This window comes from Tupaia chinensis, unplaced genomic scaffold (genome assembly GCF_000334495.1).
Source record: "Tupaia chinensis unplaced genomic scaffold, TupChi_1.0 Scaffold138517_1, whole genome shotgun sequence".
Taxonomy (NCBI): Eukaryota; Metazoa; Chordata; class Mammalia; order Scandentia; family Tupaiidae; genus Tupaia; species Tupaia belangeri.
The window spans coordinates 319,839-343,237 of NW_006198412.1; the positions used below are offsets into that span (position 1 = coordinate 319,839).

At 46.8% G+C, this 23,399-nt stretch overlaps 1 protein-coding gene across 2 annotated transcripts in view; it reads left to right on the top strand.

Moving 5' to 3' along the window:
• VANGL1 (VANGL planar cell polarity protein 1) overlaps positions 1-23,399 on the top strand; it is a 47,078-nt gene that overhangs the window by 19,934 nt on the left and 3,745 nt on the right. For both annotated transcript variants that reach the window (XR_003546678.1, XM_027765509.1), the window contains exons 4-6: positions 16,134-16,267; positions 17,688-17,820; positions 18,300-18,534. Coding sequence is in view for 1 of the 2 variants with exons in the window: in XM_027765509.1 (XP_027621310.1) it covers positions 16,134-16,267; positions 17,688-17,820; positions 18,300-18,534 (502 nt within the window). In the remaining variant the exon portion in view is untranslated. The remainder of the gene's footprint in view (positions 1-16,133; positions 16,268-17,687; positions 17,821-18,299; positions 18,535-23,399) is intronic.

Sequence of the window (23,399 nt, forward strand, 5' to 3'; positions counted from 1 at the left end):
GGAATGGAGTTTGGGGCTTATTTGGAAACTTTCAGAAACGTTAAAAGGTTATTTATTGGTAGAAAATGAGGTGCCATAAATAGACTGAGATTCTTCCTAACCTTTGCTCACTGCGGGGGCAGTCACAGAGGACTTCTGTGTCTGGTCTTGCTGAATCCTCCTTGCTGCCATGTCCAGGGTGGGGCATAGCTGAGGTCCCTGAGCCATAGGATGAAGGCCTGCCCAAGGTCACGAGGAGCCAGTGCATCATGCCCCCTGCCTGCTGTACTCTGCCCCTGCAGGGGTGGTTGGTAATTCCTTTTCCACACCTCACTCGTTACTTTTCTTCAGCTCATTTTTACAATGATTTGCTAACTTGTCCAGGATCCGATTGTATTTGGGGAGAAACCCAGACAAATGGAGAAGAGATCAAAAATGACATTTAATTATCTTAATTTCTCAATTTTGAAATTAAAGGGACATACTGTAGGTATTGGAGCATAGAGCTAGTGTCATTGACTGAGTCCGAGATGTAGAACACAGAGGCAAATAAAGAAAATGTTGGAACCAGCAGTTAGCATAATGGCTATGTCGCTGGACTCCCATGTAGTCGACCGCGGTTTGCGTCCTGGACCTGGTGGCTTAAACTCACACCAGGCGCGTGTGCGTGCGTGCCCAGGATCCCGAGAGGAGAATGGAGGAGAAGGGATTGTGGCGTGGCCATCCCCCCTGGGGGGTGATTTCTCACTTTCTGTCTCTCTGTCTGTCTGGCGAGCGCACATGCCCTATAGCAAAAACCTCTCCAAAAAAAAAAAAAAAGAACCCAAGAAAATGTTAACAGTGAACCAGGACAGGCCCAGCCATGTAGAAAGTGCTGGATGCTGTTTCTTAGGAGGCTGAAGCTGCACAGGAGGCCCAAGTTTGCTTCTTGGCCACCCTAAAGAGCCAGGTGTGGTGGCAGGTGCCTGTGGACCCAGCTGTGTAGGTGCCTGAGACAAGAAGATCCAACACACAATTTCATCCAACACACACAAATTATGTAGTCCTTGCTATGTGCAGGCACCTTCTAAGCTCTTAACATACAACTCACTTAATCTTTTAACAATTCTGTGAAATAGGGACTGTTATTGTCTTTTTCAGATGAGGGAACTGAGGCATAGGAGAGTTAAGTACCTTGTCTAAGGCCCTACATAGGAAACGAGGATTTGAGCTTAAACTGGTCCCAGGGTGACCTTAACTATTTCACAATACCACCCTGAATAGATAGGTTTGCGCTCACATCCCAGCTTTAAGACTGCATGAACACACTCATAAACATTTGTGAAGTGTTTACCATGTGCAAGGCTGAGTGCCAGGTTTTTTTTTTTTTTATATGCATGATCATGTTTCATTTAACTCAGAGCATAAAGACTAGAGCAGAGAGAATAAAGATTGTCAGAGTTGGCTGATTTACACTCTGTGGCCAACATGCCTTAGCTTCATTGTTTCTGGTATTCATTTGTTCACTAACAAAGCCTGGTCCTTCTAACTGTAGCACTAAGCTTGAGCCTTTGGTCAGACTTTTTTAACCTTTTAATGCTTTACTTGCCTCAGAGAAGACTTCTTTTTATCTGTTGCTATGTAACAACTACTCTAAAACTTAGTAGCTTAAAACAACTATTTTATTATTTCTCACAGTTTCACAAAGTGGGTTGGGCTCTGCTGGGAGGTTCTTCTGGTGGCTTGCAGTGGTCCCTGTATTATAACACTCTGTTGATTCAGTTGGGGCTGAGCTTATTTCTCTTCCCATGTATTCTGAGGGTTTTGCCGTTTGCACATAGCTTATCCTCACAATTTCTCTTTTTCTTTTGGAGAGGTTTTCGCTATAGGGAGTGTGCGCTCGCCAGACAGAGAGAGGTATAGAGACAGAAAGCGAGAAATCACCCCCAGGAGGATGGTCATGCTGCAATCCCTTCTCCTCCATTCTCTTCTCGGGATCTTGGGCACACATGCACACGTGTCCGGCGTGAGTTTTAAGCCACCGGGTCTGGGACGCGAACCACGGTTGACTACGTGGGAGTCCAGCGACATAGCCATTACACTAACTGCTGGTTCCCCTCACAATTTCTTCATTAGGGTAGTAAGACTTCTTAAATGGTAGCTCAGGGCCCTCAAGACCACAAACGCAGAAGCTCCCAGACTTTTAAGGCCTTCATCAGGAATCAGTGCAGTGTGACTTCCATTGTATCCCCTTGGGTAAAGAAAGCTTAGCCCCTGTCTATCTATCTATCTATCTATGAACAAGAGATACTGAGAGAGAGACAGAGACAGAGACAGTTGCCTCCAATAGGGTGTTTTTGTTTGTTTGGTTTGTTTTTTAAGAGAGATTTTTTCTATAGGGCATGTGTGCTTGCCAGAGAGTCAGAGAGACAGAGACCGAAAGTGAGAAATCACACCTGTTCTCCATTCTCCTTTTAGGATTTTGGGCACACATGTACTTGTGCCTGGCATGAGTTTTAAGCCACCAGATTCAGGATTCAAAGTGCAGTCGGCTATGTGGGAGTCCAGTGATGTAACCGTCTGCTGGCCCCTCCAATAGGGTCTTTTTTTTTTTGGAGAGGTTTTTGCTATAGGGCGCATGCGCTCGCCAGAAAGAGAGAGAGAGACATAAAACAAGAAATCACCCCCCAGGGGGGTATGGCTACACTGCAATCCCTTCTCCATTCTCCTCTTGGCATCTTGGGCACACACGCACACGTACCTGGCATGAGTTTAAGCCACCGGGTCTAGAACTTGAACCATTGACTACATGGGAGTCCAGCAACATAGCCATTACGCTAACTGCTGGTCCCTTCAATAGGAACTTGATGCCACTATCCGCTCCCAGACTCAACCTGCCTCTGATCGTAGGCATGCACATGCGCTTAGCATACTCAAGGAAGTCTTTATATGTAAACCCGGCTGCTTTCCATATAGGTCAGCCTTACAGAGTACTGTATTTTACCACTGCTCCAAAGCTAATCTCCCTAGCCAGATTAAAACATATATATGTGTGTATGTATGTGTGTATATAGGACATGTATGCTTGCTGGAGAGATAGAAAGAAACAGAAAGCAAAAAATCAACTCTGGAGGGGATGACTATGCTACAGTCCCTTTTCTTCCATTTTCTTCTTGGGATTTTGGGCATGCATGCACATGCACCTAGGGTGAGTTTCAAGCTACCAGGTCTGGGAGTTTAATCATGGTCAACCATGTGGGAGTCCAGCTATGTAACCATTATGCCATCTGCCGGTTTCTATTATTATTTCAGTTTGACCAGAGAGAGAAGGAAAGTGAGAAAGCAAGCCACCAGGTCCAGGACTCGAACTGTGGTTAGCCATGTGGGAGTCCGGCGCCTTAACTACCGCACCACTAAACTGGCCAGCCCCTAGCCCATATTTAAGAAGAGAGGCCCCCATAAGATGGGGAATACTCTGAGGCTTACTTCACTATAGCAGATGCTTACAGCCACCTTAGGCTCTCATTCTCAGTCTGTTTATTCTTACTTTGCAAATAGTTCTGACAAATCTAATTATTGATTTCTGTACCTTTAAAAAGTCCAGAAGTAACATATTTCAAGAGGGGGAAAGAACTGCTTTAAGGAGCGCATGCTGCAGTGGCTCAGGTGTTGGTGCACTGCTCTGCAATACCGAAGCCACCTGGAAGCCACATGGGTCCCAGGTGGACCTAAACGTGTTAGAGAGGAGCACTGGCCACCCTGACCTGACTGGCTGGAGGGTTGGCGGTCAGGGGCAGGGGGCAGGTCATGGCACCATGAAACCCTGTTGAGTGTGCCTAGCTGTCTGTCTCTTTCTCATGAAAGAAATAAAATAAATTAACTTTTCTTTCAAAGAAGGAGACATGTAGAATATCAACCAAAAGCGATAGCTGATAGCCATCAGCCAGGAGGAAGGTGGAGAAACCAAAACCAAATACAACTCTTAACCCTTTGGGAAACTCCTTCTCACAGCAACCCGTTCTGTAGGAGAGGCACCTTGCTGAAGCTCAGACATACCTAATCCAGCCAGCAGGGTTTAGCTGTTTGGGTTTTTTAGCGTGTTTCATTCACTGAGACAAAGAGTATAAACTGGCATTGACCAGGGAGCTTTTCAGTAGAGAAGTGGGAACCAATCACAGAACTACCTGTGTTTTAGAAGAAATGATTTTGGGATTGCTTGTCTCAAACAATGCAAGTTTGTGATTGTGCATGATGGTTGTATCATTGTGTGGAAGAGGAACTGTTATGGACTGAATGTTGTGTCCCCCCCCCCAAATTCACATGTGGACGCTCTAGCCCCCAGGGTGGCTGGATTTGGAAATGGGGGCTCCTGGGAAGTAATCGAGGTGAAGCGAGGTCATAGGGTAGGCTTCCGGTCTGATAGGATTAGTGTCATTATGAGGAAAGACCAGAGTGCTCCTTGTCTCTGTCTCTCTCTCACACAGACACACACACAGACACGTGTGTGTGAAGAAAGGCCATGAGAGGCCGTAGAAAGATGGTGGCCTCTGTAAGCCAGGATGAGAGCCCTCAAAGGGAACTAAATTGATGGAAACCTTGATCTCGAACTTCTGTTCTGCACAGCTGTGAGAAAATTTCTGTTGTTGAAGTCACCCAGTCTGTGTACTTGGTTGTGACAGCCTGAGCTGAGACAGGAAATGTTAGGTACACAGGTCATGTTTGACCCTAAAGCCTAAGAAGCCAAGGGGTTCATAAGAGCCCCTCAGCCTTGCTGAAGTGCAGCCCATCCTGTCCTCTCTCCAGCTCACGTACTCATCCTCCCACTCGAATGGGAGCCTTGCTCAGTTGTACTTCGGTTTTCTAGTTAGCAGTGAGGGAGGTTAAAGTTCCTCCAGTAATTCCAGGATATAGCCAGCTCCCCTTGAACTCTTGTCTGTGATTCAGGGTCAAGTAATACCCAAACAGTTGATCACACCACTGACTGCACGTGGCCAGCCTGTGGGCCTAAAGCCATTGGCTGTGCCAGTCAGGACTGTTTTAAAATGCCCAGCCAAGGTTGGGACTCCTGTTATTACAATCTCATTTTTAGAAATGAGGATTTTTTTACTTGTACTTACTTGTCAATGAAGATGTTTTGCCAGTCCTCTCCCCCGTCCCTAAAAAAACAAAGGATAAAATGAATAAGGGCTTAGAAGTAGAATGAGAAGGTTTCTCTCGGGCTGCAGAGAACTCCGAAGGCGGAACGGAGCTGCCGTTTGTGGTTTGCTCCTGCGGTGCCCGTTCAAAGTGGCTTTAATGAGAGTGTAAGGTGCTGCACACTGAAGCCCTGTGTTTATACAGCTGCCTTCTGGCAGCAGCCACTGCTGGGCCGGCTTCCTGCCCATGGTGCCTGCCCACAGCCTCACACCGAGGCCAGGAGGGCTCACCCCTCCCAGCCCAACTGCCCAAGGGGAAGGAGCCAGTGAGGGTGATGCTGGTTTTGATGGCCTGTCCTCGGGGCTGTGGCCTGCTGTTGTGCACCCTCACCCACCCGTGTGAGGCTGTGATGATACAGTGCGAGGGGACATGCTCACACTCGGGAAGGAAAGGGAACCAGGGCCTCCTTTCTCTGTACTGCAAAGCCATGACTTGTCCCTGCCCCAGCCCAGGTGTCTGCTAGAGGAGACTCGACTGGGCAGGGTGGTCACCCTCAGGCTCCAGGGTTCTGTCATGTGCCCCTGTGGGATTCTCAAGGCCACAGGTACTGATGCTGAAGGAGGCAAGGACCGATAAGGAAGGCCGAGAGAGCCTCCGGGGGCTAGACTGGAGGAGCTCTTGGTCTGTATCTAAGTAGACTTCTGAGAGTGCCCTAAGCACTCGATTGTCTTTGATCCCCGTGTCCCTGTGGTTTATCTGGGAGTGATTCCGCCCAGTAATTTAAGACGCTGAGAAAGCTGAGTTCCCTTCCCAGGCAGGGGAGGTACACACAGGTTGGACCTGCAGGGAGGTGGCAGCATGGCAGGGCCGTGTGCGCCTGCAGGCGGGGCCGTGTGCCCTCCAGGCAGACTATGGCAGAGCCAAACCAGGCATTCTCAGTGTGTCTCCTGGGGAACCCCAGAGGGAGAGTTCTGATGCATCTCTGTGCCACAAGAAGGGGACCCACCATGACTGGGTCAGCTCAGGAGGAGACCACCTGTTGGTGTCACCACACTCTGGACTGCCCACTGGATTGTGGTGTTGCACTCAAGAGGATCACACCTGTGACAGCTTGGGTTGCTTAGTTCCCGAGACCAAAAGAACAAGGTGGTCACATGAGCTGTTAACTATTTCTGGTCCCCGCAAACTCCTCCCAGAGCAGCAAGAGCGCAGTTTCCTTTGGGCACACGCTGGGTATGGGCTTATTGATGGTACCAGAGAAGGTATTTTCTAGGATTCCACCTGAGTGTCAGTAACGGACAGTGGGGACGGTAACGGGCATGAAGTGCTCTGGCTGCTCCCCGGACTGCACTCTGGAGGCCAAGTCCTGTTGATTCTGCCTCCAAGGAGCTTTGGGATCGGATTCCCGGCTTCTAGTCCACCTGCTCATGTTTCAGTGGGGATACCCTGCTTGTTCTCAGCCCAGTCAGTACTCAAAGCAGAGGCCTGGCCACTTTCAGCTTGTGAGTATGGGTTCAAAGGACTTGGTGCTTTACACGTGTCCATTCCCAGGACGCAAGCAGACGGCACCGGCGAATCCCGGTAGCCAGGGGAAGGCCTTGCCACAGGCCTTGCCAGCTGGGTGGACCCTCTCAGCTGTTGGTACTCTCGGGGTGGACCGTCTGCCCCATGCCTCGGTATCTCAGACAGTAGTAGCCCGTGGCCCTTCTCTATCCTGACAAAGTCCCACAGAATCCAGGCTTTCCCCCAGGCCTCTCTGCAGTTTACCCACCCTGTCAGTAAACAGGAACTGATTCCAGGGTTTGCTCCTCCTCATCCTCCTCGGGTTCCAACGTGATCGTTGCCTTTTATCTGCGTGGGACTCTGTGCCAACTTGCCAAATGCAGCTGTAAGACAAACATTTTAATTAAAAGGCAGAAGGGTCAGGAGAGAGAAACACTCTTGCGCCTGGTTGTGGATGAAGGTGGTGGCAGTAGCAGGTGTGTTCAGGGGCTAATTATATTTGCTTCTCTGGAACTCTCACAGATATTGCCCAAGTGGTCCTGGCTGTCAGACCAAAGTCAGTTTTTCTCCAAATCCACAGGCCAGTGAAGCCCTTGTCCAGGTTGGTTCAGCTCCTGTTGACTCCTCTGGGTAGAACCGAGGACATCAACTGTCTTGCCCAGCCTCGAGTTTTTCACAAAAAGCTGAATCAACTTTTTTGTTGGGTCCTGCCTTTTAGAGTTTTCCAAAACACCTGGGCCCCAAGATCCAGCCACTGGAGCAGGAGTAGGAGGGAGGGTGGCCTAAGTATCCCGGCAGCCGTTAGATTTGGTGTCCTTTGGTCGTCAGTGACTGCTCATCCCGTCTGCTGCCCCCACTCTTCTGCCCTCACCCTCTCTCACCTACAGCCTCAGTTGCCATGGACATTAGCCCAGCCTTGTCCTTGACCTAAATACACAAATGATCAGTTTCCTAAGGTTGCTGTTACAAAGTACCACAAACTGGATGGCTTAAAAAACACTTTTCTCTCTCAGCTTCTCATAGGTCCCGAGTCTAGGTGTTAGCAAGGCCTGCTCTCTCTGAAGGCTCTAGAGAAGAATATTTCCTTTTTCCCAGCTTCTGGAGACGCCTGGAAATTCTGGATGTTCTCTGGTTTTAGCTGCTTCTCTCCAGTCTGCTTGCTCATCACGTGGCCTTCTTCGTGGTGTCCCGTGTGTCTCTGTTTCCTCTTGTAAGAATGCCTATATAGCCTTACCTTAACTCATTATAGTAACATCTGCAAAGACCCCATTTCCAAATAAAGTCAGGTTCTGAAGTTCCAGGCAGATGCAAATGTTGGGGGACACTGTCCCCTATAACAGGTGTCTCAGTGCTGTCCTGTGACGGAATGCCGTGACTGCACTGGCCCTGTGTGAGGTGTGAGGATTGTTTAACACCAGCCTGTTCCTGCACACTACTTCCTCTGCTTGGAATGTGCTTTCTGGCCCTCACACATATGGGGTGACCATTGCTCATCTCGAGACTTAACTCAGAAGCTCAGCTTGGCCTCCAGGGCTCCTCAGTGAACCACCCCTTCTTTCACACATGCATTCCATCCGTCTCTGAGACATGGGCACGGGTAGGTGCTCTGGCTTCTCCCCGCACTGCACTCTGGAGGCCAGGTACTTACCGTCACCACCAATTGTAGTGTAAGCCCTTGAAAGTCTTGCTGACTGCCACAGCCCAGAACTTGGAGCTGAGCAGCTGCCCAGGCATTAGTGCATAGGGTACAGTTGGAGGGACTAGTCACTAGTTTTTTTCTGAATGTCACCATCCATGTTTGGCTCCAGGATCAGTTGTGCATACCCTAAAAGGTCTTTCAGACTTTACTCTGTGATGAGAAAACTGTCTGTTTGGTGATTTTTCTGTCAGCACACTCCCAGGTTAATTAGAAAGATGACCTGGCATTTATGTGGGGCATTAGCATGCAAGAAATACTTTCACAATTTCCACTCGTGAAGAAAGCAGTGTTTATTTACAGAGCTAAAGGGATCCAATGAGAGTGTTTGAAAAGAAGCGGCTAAAACTTGACAGGGCTTGCCTACCGGGCCCTGTCCTCACCTCTCCACCCTCCTCCCTACTCTGGGAGGGGTGGCGGCTCCAAACGTGAGGGCACCAGGCTGGATGAGCTCCAAAGCTCACCGCCGATTTCTAATTTTAATAACATGTACCAGTTCAGTTGCAGAAGCCACAGTCAAGTCCAAGGGACAGTGAACAAATAGAAAATAGGGGATGTTGTATGTACGTGTGCACATGCGTGGGTGTGGGTGTGCGAGCACGTGTTTTTGTAATCCTCAGTGTCCTTATCTACAGAGTAAGGGGTGTGCAGTGGAGGTGGTTTATGGCCACAGTTACTTCCTTCACGTATTTCATGGGTTTCACAGGAAGGAGGGACTGGGTCCAGAGGAAGCTGTGGAGGAACCGCAGTAAATTTAAAAGCCACTTCAGTATCACATGAGAGTGAACCTTCTTTTCAAGCAGAGGCTGGAAGTTGTCTGGGGTCTTATAAAAAGAATCAATATATGAGTTGGAAAGCCGGTCTGGATGGACTCTGATTTTTTTTCTGTTCTTAAATCTCTGTTTGGGTGAACACTGTGATTCCCTCCACTTTTGACATTTTGCTACTCGGTATAAGTGGAAGTTGGGTCGTGCGTTTATGCCCAGGGACTGTGTGAACATCCTAGCCACCAGCTAGGCCCCTCTGCTACAAAGGGCCCATGCTCATTATTTGGCAGATGGTATTTCATATTCATGTTATGGTTTATAGACATTGTTTTTCCTTTGACCTTCCCAACAACTACAGGCAATGGTTGGTGTCCTCTCTCCATCACAGGCCACAGAATGGACCAAGAAAGGGAAATGGCTTATGTAGGGTAACAGAGTAGCAGCAGTAGGTCTGGAATCCAGAGCGTCTGGCTCTAAGGCCAGTGCCATTTGTACTTGGTGAGCCTGGATGCCTCCTCGTAGGTAGGTTTGACTTCAGGATGGCAGAAAGTACTACGTAAAGACAGAAGAGTGGCATCACCTTATGGTCCCAGGAAAACTGTGCAGAAGGTACCCATCTTGGCTCATTTCCTGCATCAGTATCCTCACGGGGCCTTTATTGGAGAGGCTGGTGCATGTGCACATACGGGACGGACTGTTCCCCAACATGTGGACACATAAGCTTATGGTGGCCGCCATTTACGAGCCACTTAATTTGGGTTAGGAACTTTAAAATATATTACTTCATCTTTAAAACAGAGCTAAACTGGGACCAGCAGTTGGTATAATGGCTATGTTGCTGGACTCCCATGTAGTCGACTGCGGTTCGAGTCCCGGACCTGGTGGCTTAAACTCATGCTGGGTGTATGTGCATGCATGCCCAAGATCCCGAGAGGAGAATGGAGGAGAAGGGATTGTGGTGTGGCCACCCCATTTGAAGGGTGATTTCTCACTTTCTGTCTTTCTGTCTCTCTCTTTCTGGCAAGCACACTCGCCCTATAGTGAAAACTTCTCCAAAAACAAAACAAAAAAAACACAGAGCTAAACCAGGCAAGCTTTCCTTAGGAAGCAGGGAAATGGAGGATGGACTCCCAAGTTGCCAGTATTCTTCCAGCCTAAATACCAACTTGGAAGTCTCAGAAAGTCCTAAAACTAAGGATGGTCTCCATTGATACTTATGTTTATGAGTCAGCTGCCGTAAAGTGATGCCAGCATTGGCCAACCTCTTGTAGCCTGTCACCAGGATTTCTGACTAGTCCCACACCAGGCCTGCTCCAATCCCCTCAGTAGCCTTTCAGTCATACATTTTATACTGTTGGATATTTGGGAGCCCACTTTCCGTGTCATAGTGGGGTTGTCTGTGTTGTCTTTCCCAATCCGCAGATGACGATTCTGACGTTTGAAGAAATGAATAACGCATTCAGGGTCCAAGAATAAGCAGAAGAGCCGAGATGGGACTGTGGCTAGAGTCTGTCCAAGCTGCGATGTGGCTGCTTTCTGTCCCTGTCTTTGTGTACTGACTCAGTCGCGCCCAGGGCATGAGAGAGAGACAGAGGAAGGTGTAGCTGCAGAGGGCATGCTTTTAGTTTGTGTTTTCTTCTTTCAGAATTTATCTTTGAAAAATAGATCTTTCTGATTTTTATGTACTGGAATTTGAATTGTGTTTTAAGGTGCTTCTTTCCAGATCTGTTGAATGTAGTATAGGGTGACCCCCTCTTCTCCGTTGCCATGGCAGTGGTATAACAGTTGTCAACGGCACTGGAAGGGTTTCTGTGGTTTATTAGACACAATAGAACACTGCATTTCACATCCTGAAAAGGAAATAGGCCAGTAAGGCAGCATAGTCCAGGGCAGGTTTTAAATTAAAATGTAGCCATCAATTCCCTCGGACATTGGTGCTGGGCCATTATTGCCTCATCTCGCCCATGAGTTTGAGTGTGGACCAGCTTGGATCCAAGCATAGTTGAGGAGGTTGCATACTTTCCCGCCAGTAAGGAATGCTCTGCTGTCCGGGGTGTCTTTTCATATGTGGATCTGGGTTCCTGTATTTGTGTTTTTATGCTTAATTCTCAACTAAATTTCTATTACAGCTAGACATATCGCCTTTTGCTATTTTCCACATATGAAAAGGTATTTCGGGAAAATGACATAGGATGGTAGATGGAACATGGTATTCATTGAGCCCAGAGTTCTCTGTCTTGCCATAGTTTTTGGGTGGGCCATGTCCAAAATCCGTATGTTCAGCTTCCACCGGGCTATAATACGGGATTAGGTTACTGCCTCGTCTCTGAATATGATAGTAATAGAAGAGGTCGCAAGTTTCTCACCAACTTGATTTTTCTTGTCTCTCTCCTTCCCCAGAGATTATTTGGTCTAGTTGTTGGGATTAGTTGAAGGGTTTGCTTTTTCATCTCTAAGGCCTTTGTGCTTCTGAAATTTCACGGCTTTATGAAATATATACTCACTGCTGATCCTCGACACATGGGAATTCTAGGGTTTCATGAATGGACAAGTTAAGCCGACAAGATTTATGTACTCATGGAGGAGGTGGCCCAGATGTGGGGAAGACTCAGGCAGCATTCTTACTGAAGAGGTAAGACCAAAGTGCTTGATTGCCTGGAAGACATCACAGGTCATGTGTGGTGGCTGTTGGTGCTGAGTTTAGGGACAGATCAGTGGAGGACTAGGACGTTAGCAAAGCTTCCTTAGAGAAGCCAGCCCTGCTTAGGCCCTGTATGGTGTCCTGTTTGGAGCATGCAGAACAGTGTAGGAAGATTACTGGGCACTGATGTCAGTTGGGGGAATGGGCACTTCGGCTCCTGACCTGGTGGGGCTATGACTTAGGCCAGTGCTGGAGTGCAGCAACTTGGAGTGACTTTGATAACCAAGAGAGAACATAGAGGAAAATGCAAACAAAGCAGCCTTGTGTACGTTGCAGTGTGGAACATCCAGCATGGGGAAGACAGCCTCTGTCTCCTGATTGGACCGATGTCATTACATGGTACAGCTCAGTGATGAAGACATGGAATCATCATCCTGAGTCATCAACAAGACTTAACTCATGGAGTGCATAGTTTACTCTCTGTGAGATGAAGAGGCTGACTAAGTTGTACACATGCTGCTCAAACCATGCTGATCTACATGGAAGACCAGGGATTTAATTCCCCAGACAAACTGTACATGTTGGGTGTGTGATCCTGGTTGACTGGGAAGGCTGAGGCTGAAGGTTGGCAAGCATTGGGGGGGATTGTGGTATGAAACCCTGCCAGGGTGCTTGTCTCTGTCTCTGTCTGTCTCTTATGAAATTATTAAACTTAAAATTTTAAAAAGTGAAAAAAATATATTAGATTTTAATCCAAAAGATCTCAGCCATTTTTTTTTATTTGGCTGTTTCATTATGTCTTACTTTTAGTTAGTGGAAATTCTCCTTCCCTGATATTGCTAGCTATGCCAAGTGTCACACAGACCGTTTTCTGTAAGCGAGAGTGTTCATAACTCTTGGAGTCATTGGTAAACTTCACCCTGAGAGCCCTCCAGCTTTGCGTCAGCTTGTCAGCCTGTCAGCCCAGGAGGCGGGCCAGGCCCATAGCTGGTTCTGAGTCATTCGGGTGCTTTTGCTGAGATGTCAGTGCTAGAGAAGGATGCCTGCACTTTTTCCCTTGTTTGGCTTTTTTGAGCAAAGGCTCTTGAACTTTAGAAGGACTCTGAGGCTGATGCATGTAGCATTGGGGGCTGTAGGCCCATAGTACCCTCCCTCTTATTCCTGGGCATTTCCCATTGGCTCTAGAGCATTGCTCTGAGATGGGCTGTCAGGTAGGCTGCAGAGTAGTCCCAGTTTGGTGAGCGTTGCCCGAGGCTCTGTGCTGGAAGGGAGCTAAGCAGATCCCCTTCTGAGCTGGGCATGGGCAGAAGCCACAGTGTGCTCCTCTGTGGTCAATGGGTGGAGGGATTGAGAAACACCAGCTCTGGCCCCAGCTGAGTATGTGGGATTCCCTGGGCTCTGCCTTGTGGCTTGGCTAAGCAGAAAAGCAAAACCCAAAGACCAAAGGAGGCTTGATGATGGGCCTGGAAAGAACCTCTTTAATTTTTAAAGCCTTTTAATTTTTAAAGTGTGATCAGGGAAATAATTTTCCTTTAGAGTTCAGGGGCCTAGAGATGTTTCCATGTCAGTATAAGAGTATAAGATGAAGTCATTAGAACCCCAGTGCATCCGTGCATAGAAACTGACATTTATTTCTATGCAGAGGGGCTCCAATGTGGAGCAGAAAGTGGTCTAGGGACACAGGGAGTGTTTGCATGCATGTCATCAGAGGAAGGGCTGTGGTTAATCTCTGCATGGAGCAGGAGACAGAGAAGCACTTGCTCCTTTCTGGAGCATGCTACATGTGGGAGGGCAAGGAGGAGCTTGGGACCATGCTGAGCTAGAGCTCACAGGAACAAGATCTGCAGGACAAGCCGAGAGCACTTCTGGATAAAGATCTATAGAGACTCCCAAACCTCTACTCAAGAGCTATCGTATTAGGGAAGCTTGCAGCCTGCCCTGTCCCAGGCGGTTGGCTCAACCCCGTGAATTCCAGAGTGAGAGCATGCCCATTGTCACTTAACTTATGTCCTATGTACCTGGCTCAGGAACCGTTCCTTCCATCTATCTCTGTTCTCTGTGCTTGGCAGGTGCAGGCATTTAAATATGATGATGAGTAAGTGACTGAGGAACCAGATGCCTGAGACTTTCAAATAGGGATTTGCTCAGACGCATCTCCTATTTCCATTTCACCAGGTTTCCTCTGACAGTGTTCCCCAGCTTCATGAGCGTGCATATCTAGGATGATACTAGGCACCAACTGAATGCAGTCACTGATCAAGGCACTGTTGGGGATATAGCTAAGAAAGCTTGGCCATGACTCTACTCTCAAGGAGGTTATCAGACTTACTTTTGGACCATTTTTAGATTCTGCTAAACTCTTAAAGCAAAACCACCAGAGAAGCTAAGCAGAGAATTGACAAAATCTACAACTGAGGCCTAGCCTTGGTGGTGCAGGTGGCCAGATACTGATCTATGGTTCTGGAAGCTACGGGGCTAACCATGGATTTGGATCCCAAGTTGACTTGAAACACACCAAGCATGCATCCCAGTTCCTGAGGAGCGGAAGGCTGGGAGAAGAGACCAGAACCTGTTGAAGGTGTCTGGGTCTCTCATGCATGCATACTTGTACATACTCTCTCTCATAAAGATAAATAAGTACAAATACTTTAAAAGGAAAAAAGTCTCCAACTTATAGTTAGAAGCTGCCTTGTCTTGGTATGAAGTGAAACAGTGAAGCTCCCTGAGCCATTCCAAGTGTGTTGAAACACAGCATGGTCATCCAGGAATCAAAGCAGTTCTGTCCTCGTGCTCCAACTATTGTAAATAATCCTTTGTAAACTGATCTACTCAGAGTATGAGGAAGGGAAACCTAAAGGGCAAGATAAAAATATATGTGTGGTATTTAGCACACTGGTAGATGGTGAGCAATGCAGAGAGCTGGAGATGTCAGCATAAATACTTACACAGAGGCTGCACGTTATAGGACAGAGCCCAAGTTGGAGGTTTCTCAAGTCACATCAGAGTTCCAGCTCTACTGATTGATAGGTGAATGCTAGTGCAGGTCATAAATTTTAAAAATTTACTATAGGGTGTGTACATTTGCTGGAGAGAGACAGAAAGGGGAGGTGAGAAGGAACCCCTCTGGTGGATGATCATACTGCAATCCCTTCTCCCTCATTTCTCATTTTGGGATTTTTGGCATGCATGCACATGAACCTCGCATGTTTTTTTAAGTCATCAGATCTGGGATTCAGACCATGCAATCACCCATGGGGGATCTAGTCACTATAACCACCATACCACCAGCTGGCCTAGGTCATAGATCTATCTTTCTTTCTTTCTTTCTTTCTTTCTTTCTTTCTTTCTTTCTTTCTTTCTTTCTTTCTTTCTTTCTTTCTTAGTATTTATTTAATTCCATTTGTCATTATTATTATTTTTTTATTTGACCAGAGAGCACAAAAGGGAAAGTGAGAAAGTAAGCTGCCAGCCAGGTCCAGGACTCAAACCGCACTCAGCCCTGTCAGAGTCCAGCATCTTAACCGCCACACCACCAGCTGACGTAGGTCATAGATTGTTGAGCCTGCTTTCATACCTCGAATGTAGGCTCCAATGAGATGAGGTTATAAGAAGCCTTGCTGTATTATTGCAAGTTGCTAGTGTCCTGCAGCTTAGACCAAGAGGGATTTTTTTCTTGGCACCCACTCATTGCCAAGTATGGGTGCCCTCCGCACATCTGCTCTCCTCTTGTTGATGTTACTACTCTGTTCCCTACTACTCACTAAGGATTCAAGCAGGTGATATATTGGAGACTTTGGACATGGGGAAAGGGATCGTTGCCTTCACACCTGTTTGTCAAGCACTAGAGACAGCAATTTAAGGGGCAGGAGGCCTCTTAGTCCAAAAAGGTCAAAAGGTCTCTACTGAGGCTTGCTTGTAAGTGGACTCTACCCTGTTGGGGATATAGTGGTTCTGATATGTGTTAAACCTGACACCCCTGGTTCTGTACACCCCACCGGCATTGGAGACAAAGCCCTGAGCTGGGCCTAAGGAACTTGAATCCATTGTTCTTTCACCCATTAGCTCTGTGACCAGAGGCAGGCCTCTTGCCCTTGTTGGGGTCCTAAATTTCCTCTTTTGTAGTCTGAGGAAGATAGGAAAAGTTCTGTGTAACCTAAACCTACTTGTAAGTTCTGAATCATACCTTCTTTCAGTACTTGCTAGAAGGGACATGGCTCATGACATACCCTCGGACAGGGCACAGAAGCCTCTTGGCAACAGGACTTATTTCTGTCTTTTAATTGTCATCCTGGGGACGGAAAGTGTGGCGGATCCCAGTGGGCTTCTGTGTGAGGTTCTTCTTGGTGTTTTACTTGACCCCAAAGAGGATTTCCCACTTAGGACCTGCCTATTCAATGAAAATGCTATGCATTAATTTTGCCTTTTTTCCCAGTATCCAGAGAGCAGCGTTGGTGGTTCTGGAAAATTATTATAAAGATTTCACCATCTATAACCCGAATCTCCTAACAGCCTCCAAATTCAGAGCAGCCAAGCACATGGCCGGGCTGAAGGTCTACAACGTAGACGGTATGTATCCTGGTCTGGGTCTGTGCTGTGTACGAGGGCACAGTCAGGAGACGACCCAGTTTGAACTGTATGGTACATTTGATTCTTCCCCTCGGTGCTTATCTTCACAGTACCTTCTCATTTTAGAACAATCTCTTTCCTTTTTCTTTTTCTTTTGTTTTGTTTTTAACATGCAGGCAGACATTTTCAGAGGAATATCAACTTACAATCTATACATGTGAGAAGTTCACTCGTTTTGGGTTTTTATGACTTTAAAGGCTGCTTCTTAAATTTGATAAGTTACTAAAAGATTCAGAAAGCTGCCTGACTCTATTAAGAGTAGAAATCTCAGTAGTTTAAGCATCTAGTGAGCTGTTCCTTATAGGCATTTCTTAGTCCTGGCCAAGGGCTAGGGTTGAATGAATGGCAAGAGGCGGAAGGCCAGGCTGGGGAAGTGTAAGCTGGGTTTCAGGATATCACATGGTTTCATGCAAGAAACAAGAGATGGTGTCATTTCTTGCTGGGCACCTTGGGTCAGGGCAAGAGCTTTGCAAACCCTAGAACAAGATCATGTTGTCAACAAGGCAGGTGATTTAAACACAGCATCCGTTTGAGTGGCTGTAACTCCCCATTTATTTTTGGCTCTATGAAATCTTTGCTTCCCTCATGAATCCTAAACGATTAGTAAATTTTACCTGTGATCTGAAAACTTATCAAACATTCTCACTAGTGAAACTGAGTCACCAGCTAAGCAGGCCACTCATACCAAAGCCTGAAATCTGCCTAATCTGTCTGAAAAGCTGTTGGGATGTGGTCAGGGGCAGGGAATGAGACAGGAGTCCTGTCTGTCTTAATAAGCAGGTTGATTTGTTCTCAGCACTGCCATTTCCTGCACACATGATGGGTGCCATGACATCCAGCATAGCTTGTTTGTCTGTGTGTCCCATGTCCTTTGACTTTCTTTTTTCTCTGCCTGTCCTTGTCCTCCTCATCGCTCTCATTCTCTGTCATTGTGTTGTTGCTGAAAATGTGAGGTCCCACCTGTCCTTATGGCCAAACAGAATCTTTACGTAGCAGTTGGTAAGTAGCACGTTTGATGCTCCTCTATGTGTTGTTTCTGGCCAACATTTTAATTCTCAAGCATTTTTTCATCCCCTTCCAAGTTTGTTTTCCATTTCCACTGGTCAGATTGTGGTTTAGGGGCATGTCCTTGCCCTTGTGCCTTGGGCTCAGTGAATTTAGCGTCAAGGTACTATTCACCCTCCTAGGAAGCTATTTTAGGATTTGTGTGTGTGCTTCGGAGGGGGCGGGTTGGAGGAGTCCGACCTGGTAGGGCTCCTCCAGTGGGTGGCTTGTATCAACAGACTGTGGTACTAGTTTTCTGCTGTTTCCCAGGCTCCTGGTTTTAAAACTGTTGTTCTCTGCCATCCTCTCTCCACAGGCCCCAGTAACAATGCCACTGGTCAGTCCCGGGCCATGATTGCTGCAGCCGCTCGGCGCAGGGACTCCAGCCACAACGAGTTGTACTACGAAGAGGCCGAACACGAACGGCGCGTGAAGAAGCGGAAAGCCAGGTATTGCCCTCCTAACACCCTCTCGTAGACTCTTTTTCCTTTTCTTTTCTTACTGCTAGAATACAATTTCAGTGAACAGTCATGACCTGCATGGCCGCTTGGCGTGAACTTTGGTCCAGTGTTTCTCCAACATGAGCATCACACTAAAGGGTGGGCTCGTTAAAACACAGGTCACAGATTCAGGCCCCACCTGCAAAGTAGGGCCCAAGAACTGTGTTAGCTGCCTTAACCACCACTCTACCTGTGGCTGGCAGGTAGAGTGGTGGTTAAGGCATTGGGCTTCCATGTGGCCAACCTCAGTTCAAATCTTAGACTTGGCTGCTTAAAAATTATACCGGGTGTGTGTGTATGCAAGCCCCAAATCCCAGGAGAATGAAGAAGAAGGGATTGTGCCATGGCCATCCTCCTTCCAGGTCCTGTCTGACTCTCGTCCCAAGCCCCGCACAGGCACTGTCCCAATTACTGTGTTTCATTTCCAGGCTGGTGGTTGCCGTGGAAGAGGCCTTCATCCATATCCAGCGTCTGCAGGCCGAGGAGCAGCAGAAAGCTCCAGGAGAGGTGATGGACCCCAGGGAGGCTGCTCAGGCCATCTTTCCCTCCATGGCCCGGGCGCTGCAGAAGTACCTGCGCACCACGCGACAGCAGCACTACCACAGCATGGAGAGCATCCTGCAGCACCTGGCCTTCTGCATCACCAACAGCATGACCCCAAAGGTGCGCTGCTCCGGGCAGCTCTACCCACCTTGGCCCAACTTGTCACTGAGCTTCTTTCTAGAAGCAAAAAGTCTTTCCTAAAACACCAAGTAATAAGAATGAGTGGTTTCCACTTATTTTATATTGTCCTTCTGCAGTTGTTTATCAGATGTGCCTCTTGGGGCCAGCTAGTCACATGGTGGTTAAAGTGGCTGGGCCCCATATGGCCAACTATGTTGGTCGAGTCCTGGACCTGACAGCTTGAGAAACACACTGGGCGCATGTGCACTCACGCTCAAAAACCCAAGAGAGTTCAGAACCACAGATGGCGTAATGGTTACCGTGTAGATGACTGTGGTTCAAGTCCCAGACCTGGAGGCTTAAACTCCCACAAGGTGTGTGTGCGTGAGTGCCCAAAATCCCAAGAGGAAAATGGAGAAGGGATTGCTTGTGTCTATCCCCCCAGGGGATGATTTCTTGCTTTCTGTCTGTCTGTCTGTCTGTCTTTCCAGCGAGCCCACGAGCCCTATAGCAAAAACCTCTCTTTAAAAAAACAAACAAACAAAACAAAAAAAAAAAGGAGAAATGGAGGAGAAGGGATGGCAGCGTGACCATGCTTCATAACAGATGCTTTCTCACTTTTCTTCTCCTGTCTTTCACTCTTTGGAAAATTCGCATGACCTCTGGCAAATTAAAAAAAGAAAAAATTGTGACTTTCAGAGGCTTCTAGAATATAGCAAAGAATTTCACTTAGAGACAGTACAGTGTATTGGTTAGTGGCACACTCTGGGCTTTGGCGCCTAATTGATTCATTTTTAACCCGGCTTCTGTGCCAACTAGTTGTGTAACCTTGGTCTAATGGCTTAATGGCTCTGTGCCTCAGTTTCCCGACCTATACATTGGGGCCGTGGGAATAATCTAATACCTACCTCACTGGGTGGTTGTGGGAAATAGGGGTTAGTTCATGTGAAGTGCTTGAAGTAGGCCATTCCTGTATAAAGACTGAGGTAGCCATTTTCATTAGTTGTAGGAATAAAGCCTTGTTTTGCTAAGCATTTTGGATGTTGTGGAATTAGATTTGCTGAATGGTCTTTGGTTTATGTTAGCACACTTATAGGGGTATGACAAGCCACGCATCTAATAGAGAGGTACAGCAAATGACCTCTCTTCAGACAGACATGATTCAAATCCTGATTCCATCACTTAACTGGTCTGTGACTGTGCACAAGGTACCTTCCATTTGTTTTCGTCTATTTATTTTTTTTTAGGGAGATTTTTTGCTATAGGGCACGTGCGCTTGCCAGAGAGATAGAAAGCGAGAAGTGACCCTCCCAGGGGGGATGACCACGCCGCAGTCCCTTCTCCATTTTCCTCTCAGGTTCTTGGGCACCCGCACACATGAGCCCAGTGTGTTTTAAGCCACTGGGTCCAGGACTTGAACTGCATTCAACTACATGGAAGCCCATCAACATAACCATTATGCCATCTGCTGGTCATATTGTTTCCTCTTTAAGAAAATAGAAATATGTACCTGAAAGGGTTGTTGTGTAAGAACCGTATTAAATATTGCAAGATGGCATGTAAATCACATGGTAGAGAATATAATCCTCGCTGTGTGAGAAAAGGTTTGTTCTCATGAGAGCGGACTGTGGTAAAAGGAAGATGGCTGCCCCAGGGTGCTTTCTGAACATCCTCGCTGTCCTAGTGGCTTCTGTCAGCCCAGCCTGCTGTGACAAAGGCCCCCCTGAGGCCAGCCCTGCACCTTCGGACTTTGCGGCTACCAGGATTGCGAGTCAGATGATCCTCTGTCCCTTATAAATCACCCAGTTCCAGGTATTTCTGTCCGCAGTGCAATAGCGAACCAGGACAGGGAGAAGAATAACAGAAATGGAAGCATACTAAATGAATATTGAGGAAACTTGTTTTTTCATTTAAATCTATCCCTAGCCTGTCTTTTCATGTCTGTACGTACAGATCGAATTCCTTCTCTGAAATAGCTGCATCTTATCCCCTGAATGCCATGATTTGCTTAACTGATTGACTAGTTTTGCATGTTAGGATAAGATTTTTTTGTTAGTCAAAATCAGGAGTTGGCTGGCTTTTTTTGTTTTGTTTTGTCTTTTTTTTGGAGAGGTTTTTGCTATAGGGCGCGTGCACTCACCAGAAAGACAGAAAGAGACAGAGAGACAGAAAGCAAGAAAGCACCCCCCAGGGGGATGGCCACACCCTAATCCCCTCTTCTCCATTCTACTCTTGGGATCTTGGGCACGTACGCACATACGCCCGGCATGAGTTTACGCACATAGGCCTGGCATGAGTTTAAGCCACCGGGTCTGGGACTCAAACCGTGGTCGACTACATGGGAGTCCAGCGACATAGCCATTATGCCAACTACTGGTCCCCAAGTTGGCTGTTTTTGTTGACTGGGTTTCATTGGAACGTGGCCACACCCTCCTACATATTTACATGTCACCTATGGCTGCTTTCAGTCTGTACTCATAGAGCCGTGTAGTTATGAGAGTATGGCTTGAAAAGATGAAAATATTTACATAGATAGAACAGTTTGCCAACCCTTGTGTTAAATAGCATTGGAGTGAATATCTTCATTGTATGTGTATTTGTGGGTTCATTTCTGAAGGATACATTTCTAGTAGAGGAACAGCTGCCTCAAAGGTACAGATCTGCCAGTTTGTCCTCTTAATTTATGCTCTTGCTTCTGGGATCTGAGACTTTTTATTTCTTTGCACATTTTAGTGTTATTATTCCTTTTAATCATTGCCCATCAAGAGAAAGAAAGTGTATTTTATTATTTTAATTTATAGTCCTTTAATTATTAATGGTAGGATACTTTTTGTGTTAATTTTTCATTTAATATTTTTTCTTCCGTGAATTATTTTGCTAATTTCTAATTGTTGAGTTCTTTTTTAATGATTCATAAGAGCTATTTTTATATTAGCAGTGTGAAAGTTAAGCAAGATTCTGCTTTCTGCTTTCTGCTTTAGAATCAGTGCCCTACAGATGAGAAGTAAAGTATCTGGCAGTAGCAATGGGACATGGATGCCAGGAGATAGATACCACTGAGCAGTGTCTAGGACCAAACCAATATATCTTGGTATTTCACTATCTGTATTGGCTCATTCTGTCTTCCTCTTCTTAGAGCTAAATCAGTGCATGAGGGGACTTCAAACAGTTCATGAGAAAATGCAATTAAAATATAAACTTTTTTTGATGCAAAGAAAGTTGAAATTTATGTATGCATAGTTTTTTCATAGTATACATGTTCCATAAACTTTTTTTTTTTTTTAATGAGAGGTTTTGGCTATAGAGACAGAGAGACAGAAAGTGAGAAATCACCCCCCAGGGGGATGGCCATGCCACAATCCCTTCTCCTCCATTCTGTTCTCAGGATTCTGGGCACATACCTACATGTGCCTGGCATGAGTTTTAAGCCGCCAGGTCTGGGACTCAAACTGTGGTTGCCTACATGACAGTCCAGCAATGTAACCATTATGCCATCTGTTGATCCTTTTCCATAAACTTTTTGAACACCTCTTCATATTTATTGACTTAATTCACATGGTGCTGAGGTCCTAGTATGGGCCAGACATACCAGAAAGTCAGATTTGAAACAAAGCAAAGCAAAACGAACAAACAAAAACAGTACATAGTTTCTACCCTCTAGGAGAGTGAAATCCAGTGTGAGGAGCAGAAAAGCAAGGCATAGTCACTGTTCAGAAAGTCAAATGTCACATAAGAGCCCTGCCAGTGAGTACCGGGCCTTAGAGGAGGGCCTGTCAGCTCATCCGAGTGGTTTAGGGAAGTGGTCTGAGAAGATCTGAAGGGCAGGAGGAATTTGCTGAGTGGGGCGTTGGCAGGAGGAACAGCACATCTGTAGGCACACTGCAGTCAGAGTTCCAGAGGATGTGGCTAAGTCCGCTCAGCCCGTGAACTTACCGTGTGCACGCTCAGGCCAGCGTGTGATGATCATCACTCACGTTGGTGGTGCTTACTTCGCCAGGAGTGCTTATGTGAGTTAACCTTTTCACCTCGTGGAGCCCTGTGAGTTAGGAAGGGATATTATCTCCATGTACATAGAGGGATATACTTTGTGCAAAGTCACACAACTAGTAAGTGGTGGAGCATGCATTTTGGTGCATGCAAGTATGTTTCTATATTTATTCAGCTCGTGTTTACTGAGTGCTCCTCTGCCCAACATTTGCCTTGGCCCAGAGGAACTTGGAGTAGAGGAAGAAGAGATAGAGAGCCTTCTGCCATGGGCCCATGCCCTCGGAGTGTGGCATGCATTAGCAATGGCTTCCAGGCAAATGTTGGTACTAGGCACCCCACCTTCCCTCACCTCTGTGCTTACAGCTACCCTCACCCTCTGCTGAAAATTGACCAAGGCATGCGAGGAAGTCCAAGAAGGCTTTGCTCCGCAATAGTGATTCAGTTATTAGATTTGATGGGAATTCAACATGATAACCTAGGCTCTGGTCTGAGGACTTGTTTTACTAGGAAAATGTTTTTCACAGATGTAGGAATGGCAGGACTGGGCCAGCAGTTGGCATGGTGGTTAAGGCACTGGCTTACTGTCATAGTTTCAGACCCAGTGGCTTGAAAACACACTGGGTGCATTTGTGTGGGTGCCCACAATTCTGAGAAGAGAATAGAGGATTATGGCATGGCCATCTCCCCTGGAAAATATTTCTCACTTCCCTTTCTCTCTGGTTAGTGCATGCACCCTATAGCAAAAAATCTTTGTTTTTCTTTTTTTTTTTGCATTCAATCACTGTACATCTTTTTGTTTTAAGAGATTTTTGCTATAGGGCACATGCTCTTACCAGAAAGACAGAAAGTGAGAAATCACCCCCCCCCCCCGAGGGGGC